At 38.1% G+C, this 9,559-nt stretch overlaps 1 protein-coding gene across 5 annotated transcripts in view; it reads right to left on the reverse strand.

The window, feature by feature from the left end:
• Nucleotides 1-2,550: 2,550 nt before the first annotated feature.
• The window catches only part of LOC133619121 (far upstream element-binding protein 3-like), a 31,814-nt gene continuing 24,805 nt past the window's right edge, over nucleotides 2,551-9,559 (reverse strand). For all 5 annotated transcript variants that reach the window (XM_061980019.2, XM_061980018.2, XM_061980017.2 and 2 more), the window contains 3 exons: nucleotides 4,741-4,812; nucleotides 4,518-4,615; nucleotides 2,551-4,412 (listed from right to left, as the gene is read on the reverse strand). In XM_061980019.2, the coding sequence (XP_061836003.2) occupies nucleotides 4,404-4,412; nucleotides 4,518-4,615; nucleotides 4,741-4,812 (179 nt within the window). In that variant the 3' untranslated portion in view covers nucleotides 2,551-4,403. The remainder of the gene's footprint in view (nucleotides 4,413-4,517; nucleotides 4,616-4,740; nucleotides 4,813-9,559) is intronic.

A 9,559-nucleotide genomic window follows, 5' to 3' on the forward strand; every position in this document is an offset into this window, starting at 1 on the left:
AACAGCTTTGGTGCCGCCCGATAGTCCATCTCCATGGATTCCCCGAACTGCTCCCACACCCTCTGCTTAGCCTCGTCCGCAGCTACGGCCGCTGCCCTTCGGGCCTGTCAGTACCTTGCAACTGCCTCCGGAGTCCCCTGGGATAACATACCCCGGTAGGACTCTTTCTTCAGTCGGACGGCTTCCCTGACCACCGCTGTCCACCAGGGTGTTCGAGGGTTACCGCCCCTTGAGGCACCTAAGACCTTCTGGCCACAGCTCGCAGCTTCAGCTTTAAAGCAATAGAGGCTTTGAACATTGCCCATTCCTGTTCAATGTCCCCAACCTCCACTGGGATGGCAGAGGTTGAGAGATTAAGGCAGAGGTCTATATGATTAACATTCTATATGTTAATCATATAGAATGTTAAATATTTTAATTGTTAATAATCACACAAAATGTTAAAAATATTAATTAATAATCATTAGAGAATGTTAAATATTTTAATTGCTAATAATCATACAGAATGATAAATATATAAATTGTTAATAATCATACAAACATTTAAATATCTAAATTGTTAATTATCATACAGAATGTTAAACATTTTAATTGCTAATAATCATACAGAATGATAAATATATAAATTGTTAATAATCATACAAAAATTTAAATATTTAAATTGTTAATTATCATACAGAATGCTAAATATTTTAATTGCTAATAATCATACAGAATGATAAATATATAAATTGTTAATCATACACAAATTTAAATATTTAAATTGTTAATTATCATACAGAATGTTAAATCTTTTAATTGCTAATAATCATACAGAATGATAAATATATAAATTGTTAATAATCATACAAAAATTTAAATAGTTAATTATCATACAGAATGTTAAATATTTTAATTGCTAGTAATCATGCAGAATGATAAACATATAAATTGTTAATAATCATACAAATATTTAAATTGTTAATTATCATACAGAATGTTAAATATTTTAATTGCTAATAATCATACAGAACGATAAATATATAAATTGTTAATAATCATACAAAAATTTAAATAGTTAATTATCATACAGAATGTTAAATATTTTAATTGCTAATAATCATACAGAATGATAAATATATAAATTGTTAATAATCATACAAAAATTTAAATATTTAAATTGTTAATTATCATACAGAATGTTAAATATTTTAATTGCTAATAATCATACAGAATGATAAATATATAAATTGTTAATAATTATACAAAAATTTAAATATTTAAATTGTTAATTATCATACAGAATGTTAAATATTTTAATTGCTAATAATCATACAGAATGATAAATATATAAATTGTTAATAATCATACAAAAATTTAAATTGTTAATTATCATACAGAATGTCAAATATTTTAATTGCTAATAATCATACAGAATGATAAATATATACATTGTTAATAATCATACAAAAATTTAAATATTTAAATTGTTAATTATCATACAGAATGTTAAATATTTTAATTGCTAATAATCATACAAAATTATAAATATATAAATTGTTAATAATCATACAACAATTTAAATTGTTAATTATCATACAGAATGTTAAATATTTTAATTGCTAATAATCATACACAAATTTAAATATTTAAATTGTTAATTATCATACAGAATGTTAAATATTTTAATTGCTAATAATCATACAGAATGATAAATATATAAATTGTTAATAATCATACACACATTTAAATATTTAAATTGTTAATTATCATACAGAATGTTAAATATTTTAATTGCTAATAATCATACAGAATGATAAATATATAAATTGTTAATAATCATACACAAATTTAAATATTTAAATTGTTAATTATCATACAGAATGTTAAATATTTTAATTGCTAATAATCATACAGAATGATAAATATATAAATTGTTAATAATCATACAAAAATGTAAATATTTAAATTGTTAATTATCATACAGAATGTTAAATATTTTAATTGCTAATAATCATATAGAATGATATATAAATTGTTAATAGTCATACAAAAATTTAAATATTTAAATTGTTAATTATCATACAGAATGTTATATATTTAAATTGTTAATAATCATACAGAATAATATTATTGTGTAATCTCCTCCCCAGTATATTTTTGCCCTCAGTGATTATTTTTAGGAATAAAAATGTAAACACATCAGAGCACACTGTTCAGTATCGTGGCCACTGATTGGCTCAGGCAAGACAGCATTATTATAGAGTGTAAAGGTGACCATGTGGTAGTTATTTCATGTCTCAGGATTAAAAACAAAACAGTATTTTCAAGATCATAGAGGTTTTTTTTATGCTGCAGACATCAAAATATTAAGATTCATGATGAATAATTCTAACTTTTGGACCACAACGAGCAGCAATAAAGTGTGTCAAATATTTGCATTTTATGTCCTGCCATTGATGTTTGAACACTACAATTTCACAGTGTTGCAATTAATCATGATGAACTGTGATTAATCTATCCGCTTTAAATACTTCCAATACAAATCACTTTCACTCACCAAAGTCAACATTTGTTTATCATTTGTTTAATTCACAGACGTGACCTTGACCTGCGATTAAAACAATGCAACGATAAAAAAAAAAAAGGCTTTTGTGTCTGATAAATGGGATGGAAAAAAACTTTAGCGTTAAAGTAAATGTCACTCACTACGGCGTGCCCCAGGGGTCAATGCTCTCACCCTAAATTATTTGTCCTCAAAATAACATCTGTCCAGCCACAAAATATTTAAAAGTTGGTATTATTCTTGCTGATAGCTAATTATTTGTTGTCATAACAACATCAAGTGTCAAAAAATATTTCAAAGTTGGTATTATTCTCGCTGATAGCTAATTGTTTGTTGCCATGACAACATCAAGTGTCAAGAAATAGTTGAATAACAAGAATAAAACAAAACAATCGCTGCATGGGGTTTTTCTGGCGGCGAGACAAGACACGCCCACTTGCGGTCAAAGACCAAGTGTACTTAACGACCACTTTACTGTACTCACTGACCACACGCACAGTATGCTGCAGTAACTACTTCCTGTGCACGCACACACCCGTCTTAATGACCGATGACATCATCAATCACAGCATCTGTCGGGGCGGCGGGAACATGAATATTTCAAGGATCGCTAACAATGATGAATAATAAATGAGACTCTGCGAGAAGGGCCCGGGCCGCCTACCGAGGGGGCGTGGCTTGCCACAGTAACGCTAAGGAGACGCGGGGGAAGTCAGAAAGAAGGCGCCACTTTATTAGCCCTCGTTATCTTCACTTCCTCATCAGTCAATAGAATCTTCTAGAAACATCTGCAGGTTACATTTGGACCAGAGTCCGTTACAAAAAAAACAAAACAACATAAACCAAAAAACGCCTACCCTGGTCAAGGGGGCGGAGCTCGGAAGAACTAAAACGGCGTGGACGGCGCTCGTGTATGATCCCGGTTGGGGGGGGGGCGTGGCCTGAAACAGGGGGAGGAGGGGAGGGGGGTGGTTGGAGGGGAGCGCCCACTCTGAGCCGCCGTGCTAACGGCTAACGAGCCTGAGCGACTCACAGGGCCGGGATGTGTTAGCATTAGCATTAGCATAGCAGTCTTGAGAACTGAGGAGCTTCACTTCGCACGCGACAGGAAGTCAACACTAAGCATATTAACTCATGAACAACAACAACAAAAAAAACATTTAAATAGACCCCTGAACCCAAACTCGTATCATCGCCATGCTAACTTCTCTGTGGTCCAACACGCTAGGCTAGCAACACGCCGCTCCACTTTCTCGGGCTAAAGCTAGCTCCAAACTTGAAGTGAATAAAGCTTTCATTTAGGCAGAAAGTCGAGAGAGAAAGAAAAAAAAAGTACCAATGTCGTGGCTAATGCACACAAGGGCGAGCTAATGGAGCTAAGGAAGCTAATTGCTAATGTTCTTCCAAGATGGCGTCCCAGCTTCTGGGCTGAAGGAGCGCTAAGCAAAGAGTTAAAATGTAGTGTTGGCCCACAGAGAGGGGAGGAGGAGCGTGGTAGAAAAAGGTCAAAGGTTACGTTTCTGTCCAATGCGTTAAAAGATCCAAAGAAGCAAAGAAAAAGCAAAAGAAGAAGCATGCGTCAAACAGGTGATAGTTTGTCAAGACTGCTAGCGTGAAGCTGAAAGAAGGTGAAAGTCAACTTTGTTCAAACGTGTCCACGCTCAGGTTGGATAAAAAAAACAACAACAACAAAAAAAACAAAAACAGGAAGTTGGACACACCGTCGACTTTGGAGGTTAAAAGCAGAAGACCACTTCCTGTTTTCTCGTGATTTCGCTCTACAAAAAAAGTAAGGAGGTGGAGCGTCGCCGGCGGGGGCAGGTTGCCGTGGCGACTGCCACCGACGTGGGAGGGGCCTCTAGTGATCCTGGGGGGGGAAAAGGAGAGAGACGAAACGTTAGCTACGCCGAAGACGCCGCTTCCTGTCTGTCCTTGTCACTTCCTGTCTGTCCTCGTCACTTCCTGTGTCTACCTGGATCTGGGCGGGGTTCCACAGGTACGGCTGCTGGCGGTAGTACTCTGCTAGCGCCGCCGTGTAGTCCGGCAGCGAGCTCTGCTGGGATGACTGAGCTGCACGCACACACACACACACACACACACACACACACACACACACACACACACACACACACACGTAAATAACTGCAGTGCCAATGCGGAGATGTTTTATGTGAGGTGAGATGATCCACTCCTACTTTGTTTCTTGTAGTAATCCTCCCACGCTTTACTGTAGTCACTCATCACACTGCCAGCTTGACTCTGCTGCCCTGCAACACACACACACACACACACACACACACACACACACACACACACACACACACACACACACACACACACACACACACACACACACACACACACACACACACACAGTACATAAAGGCAGGTCCAAATAATGTTGGCGTGAGTGTGTGTGTTCTTGTATTTCTGGCCTTCTTGAGACATGAAGAAGGAAAAGTATCTTCCATATGAGGAGGTGTGAACAAGTGATGACATAAATCAATAACATAGCATCTAATAGAGAGACAAATACTGATCAACATATGAAATAACAAGTGTGTGTAAAAATGTGACGTGCTTCCCCTCTGGCCAACATATGAAATAACAAGTTTGTGTAAACATTAGAAGTGTCCCCCCTCTGGCCAACATATGAAATAACAAGTGTGTGTAAAAATGTGAAGTGCTCTCCCTCTGGTCAACATATGAAATAACAAGTGTGTGTAAAAAGTGTGAAGTACCCCCCCTCTGGTCAATATATGAAATAACATGTGTGTGTAAAAAATGTGAAGTACCCCCCCTCTGGTCAACATATTAAATAACAAGTGTGTGTAAAAATTTAAAGTGCTCCCCCTCTGGTCAATATATGAAATAACAAGTGTGTAAATAAAATGTGAAGTACCCCCTCTCTGGTCAACATATGAAATAACAAGTGTGTGTAAACATTTAAAGTGCTCCCCCTCTGGTCAACATATGAAATAACATGTGTGTGTAAAAAATGTGAAGTACCCCCCCCTCTGGTCAATATATGAAATAACAAGTGTGTGTAAACATTAGAAGTGCTCCCCCTCTGGTCAACATATGAAATAAGTGTGTGTAAAAAATGTGAAGTACCCCCCCCTCTGGTCAACATATGAAATAAGTGTGTGTAAAAAATGTGAAGTACCCCCCCTCTGGTCAATATATGAAATAACATGTGTGTGTAAAAAATGTGAAGTACCCCCCCTCTGGTCAATATATGAAATAACAAGTGTGTGTAAAAATGTGAAGTGTTCCCCCTCTGGTCAACATATGAAATAACAAGTGTGTGTAAACATTAGAAGTGCTCCCTCTCTGGTCAACATATGCAATAACAAGTGTGTGTAAAAATGTGAAGTGCTCTCCCTCTGGCCAACATATGAAATAACAAGTGTGTGTAAACATTTAAAGTGCTCCCCCTCTGGTCAACATATGAAATAACATGTGTGTGTAAAAAATGTGAAGTACCCCCCCCTCTGGTCAATATATGAAATAACAAGTGTGTGTAAACATTAGAAGTGCTCCCCCTCTGGTCAACATATGAAATAAGTGTGTGTAAAAAATGTGAAGTACCCCCCCCTCTGGTCAATATATGAAATAACGTGTGTGTAAAAATTGTGAAGTACCCCCCCTCTGGTCAACATATGAAATAACAAGTGTGTGTAAACATTAGAAGTGCTCCCCCTCTGGTCAACATATGAAATAACAAGTGTGTGTAAAAATGTGAAGTGCTCTCACTCTGGCCAACATATGAAATAACAAGTGTGTGGAAACATTTAAAGTGCTCCCCCTCTGGTCAACATATGAAATAAGTGTGTGTAAAAATTGTGAAGTACCCCCCCTCTGGTCAACATATGAAATAACAAGTGTGTGTAAACATTTAAAGTGCTCCCCCTCTGGTCAACATATGAAATAACAAGTGTGTGTAAACATTAGAAGTGCTCCCCCTCTGGTCAACATATGAAATAACAAGTGTGTGTAAAAATGTGAAGTGCTCTCCCTCTGGTCAACATATGAAATAACAAGTGTGTGTAAAAATTTGAAGTGCTCTCACTCTGGCCAACATATGAAATAACAAGTGTGTGGAAACATTTAAAGTGCTCCCCCTCTGGTCAACATATGATAAGAACAAGTGTGTGTAAAAATGGGAAGTGCTCTCCCTCTGGTCAACATATGAAATAACAAGTGTGTAAAAAAAAAGTGAAGTGCTCCCCCTCTGGTCAACATATGAAATAACAAGTGTAAGAATTGAAATTGCGCCCCCTTTGGCCAAAATTAATAATAAATAATTATAAATGTACAGTATTTTCTAGACCATAGGGCGCACCGGATTATAAGGCGCACTGTCTGAATAGCGGGTCTATTTTCATACATAAGGCGCACTGAAGGAGTCATATTATTATGATTATTTTTCTAAATGTAAAAGACTTCCTTGTGGTCTACATAACATGTAATGGTGGTCTTTGGTCAAAATGTTGCATAGATGATGTTTTACACATCACTTTCTGACAGTCTCTTCAGGATGCACTGTTTTGTGGGCGCTCTTATTTACGTGCCTCCACTTGGACAGCGTCTTCTCCCCGTCATCTTTGCTGTAGCGGTGTTTTAATGACATTTACTTCAATCAATAACAGAGCAGCATCTCCTCATCCGGAAACAACAACAACGCAGGAAATGTGTCCCGTGAAAAACCGTCCGATCGGAACTCTCTAATAACTAAAGTTCCTTGGGTGAATAATGTACACTCACCACACCGGTATGTTTTAGTGCTTTCATGGTGAGTTTACTGACAGATATAAGTCAAAACTTTACACTACTTTATATTAGAAATGGCAACAGTGGAGGATGAATGTCACATAAGAAGATAGAGGAATATTAGAAGCTTTTCGACTACAAAAGGTGGATATGCGCACATTTTCAGGACTTATGCAGATCCCAAATACACATCAGCAGGTACCAGAAGGTAAGAAAAGTTGGTTTTACATAATATTGTGAAACAAAACGCCAGATAATGTCTGCTAATGGGTGCCATTTTGTGGTCCTTGTACACACACCATAGTAATACTTGTATGTGTGACTACGTAATGGGCCGACAATCCATCAAGCGGTGCAGCTTCAAAGTCCTACTAAAACATTTTGGCAGATTTCTTATTGCCGTGTGTAATGTTCTTTATTCTCAATGGAACGTAATAAGTTGTAGTGTTGTTTACTGCCGTCATATTGCAGTCTACACGTATCTCTTATGTGTGACTGCCATCTACTGGTCACACTTATCATTACACCATGTACCAAATAAAATTGCTTCGAGGTCGGTAAGCACAACCAGAATTATTCTATACATTAGGCGCACCGGGTTATAAGGCGCATGGTAGATTTTTGAGAAAATCAATCAATCAATCAATATTTATTTATATAGCCCTAAATGCCAAGTGTCTCAAAGGGCTGCACAAGCCACAACCACATCCGCGGTACAGAGCCCAAAATGAAAGGATTTTTAGTGCACCTTATGGTCCGAAAAATACAGTATATAGAGAAATACTATAATAACTTGGAAGTAAACATCCATCCATCTTTTTCCGCTTATCCGAGGTCGGGTCGCGGGGGCAGCAGCCTAAGCAGGGAAGCCCAGACTTCCCTCTCCCCAGCCACTTGGTCCAGCTCCTCCCAGGGGATCCCGAGGCGTTCCCAGGCCAGCCAGGAGACATAGTCTTCCCAACGTGTCCTGGGTCTTCCCCGTGGCCTCCTACCGGTTGGACGTGCCCTAAACACCTTCCTAGGGAGGCGTTCGGGTGGCATCCTGACCAGATGCCCGAACCACCTCATCTGGCTCCTCTCCATGTGGAGGAGCAGCGGCTTTACTTTGAGCTCCCCCCGGATGACAGAGCTTCTCACCCTATCTCTAAGGGAGAGCCCCATCAATGACGTAAACAATGAAAATTAAAAAACAATTACAAACAAAAAATTCTACAAAAAAATATAACTAAAAGCTTACTATTTTTATATGTGCATAGTATGTATACAGGTAAAAGCCAGTAAATTAGAATATTTTGAAAAACTTGATTTATTTCAGTAATTGCATTCAAAAGGTGTAACTTGTACATTATATTTATTCATTGCACACAGACTGATGCATTCAAATGTTTATTTCATTTAATTTTGATGATTTGAAGTGGCAACAAATGAAAATCCAAAATTCCGTGTGTCACAAAATTAGAATATTACTTAAGGCTAATACAAAAAAGGGATTTTTAGAAATGTTGGCCAACTGAAAAGTATGAAAATGAAAAATATGAGCATGTACAATACTCAATACTTGGTTGGAGCTCCTTTTGCCTCAATTACTGCGTTAATGCGGCGTGGCATGGAGTCGATGAGTTTCTGGCACTGCTCAGGTGTTATGAGAGCCCAGGTTGCTCTGATAGTGGCCTTCAACTCTTCTGCGTTTTTGGGTCTGGCATTCTGCATCTTCCTTTTCACAATACCCCACAGATTTTCTATGGGGCTAAGGTCAGGGGAGTTGGCGGGCCAATTTAGAACAGAAATACCATGGTCCGTAAACCAGGCACGGGTAGATTTTGCGCTGTGTGCAGGCGCCAAGTCCTGTTGGAACTTGAAATCTCCATCTCCATAGAGCAGGTCAGCAGCAGGAAGCATGAAGTGCTCTAAAACTTGCTGGTAGACGGCTGCGTTGACCCTGGATCTCAGGAAACAGAGTGGACCGACACCAGCAGATGACATGGCACCCCAAACCATCACTGATGGTGGAAACTTTACACTAGACTTCAGGCAACGTGGATCCTGTGCCTCTCCTGTCTTCCTCCAGACTCTGGGACCTCGATTTCCAAAGGAAATGCAAAATTTGCTTTCGTCAGAAAACATGACTTTGGACCACTCAGCAGCAGTCCAGCTCTTTTTTTCCTTAGCCCAGGTGAGACGCTTTGCGCGCTGTTTCTTGGTCAACAGTGGCTTGACACGAGGTATGCGGCAGTTGAAACC

The sequence above is a fragment of the Nerophis lumbriciformis genome, linkage group LG20 (assembly GCF_033978685.3).
Source record: "Nerophis lumbriciformis linkage group LG20, RoL_Nlum_v2.1, whole genome shotgun sequence".
Classification (NCBI taxonomy): Eukaryota; Metazoa; Chordata; class Actinopteri; order Syngnathiformes; family Syngnathidae; genus Nerophis; species Nerophis lumbriciformis.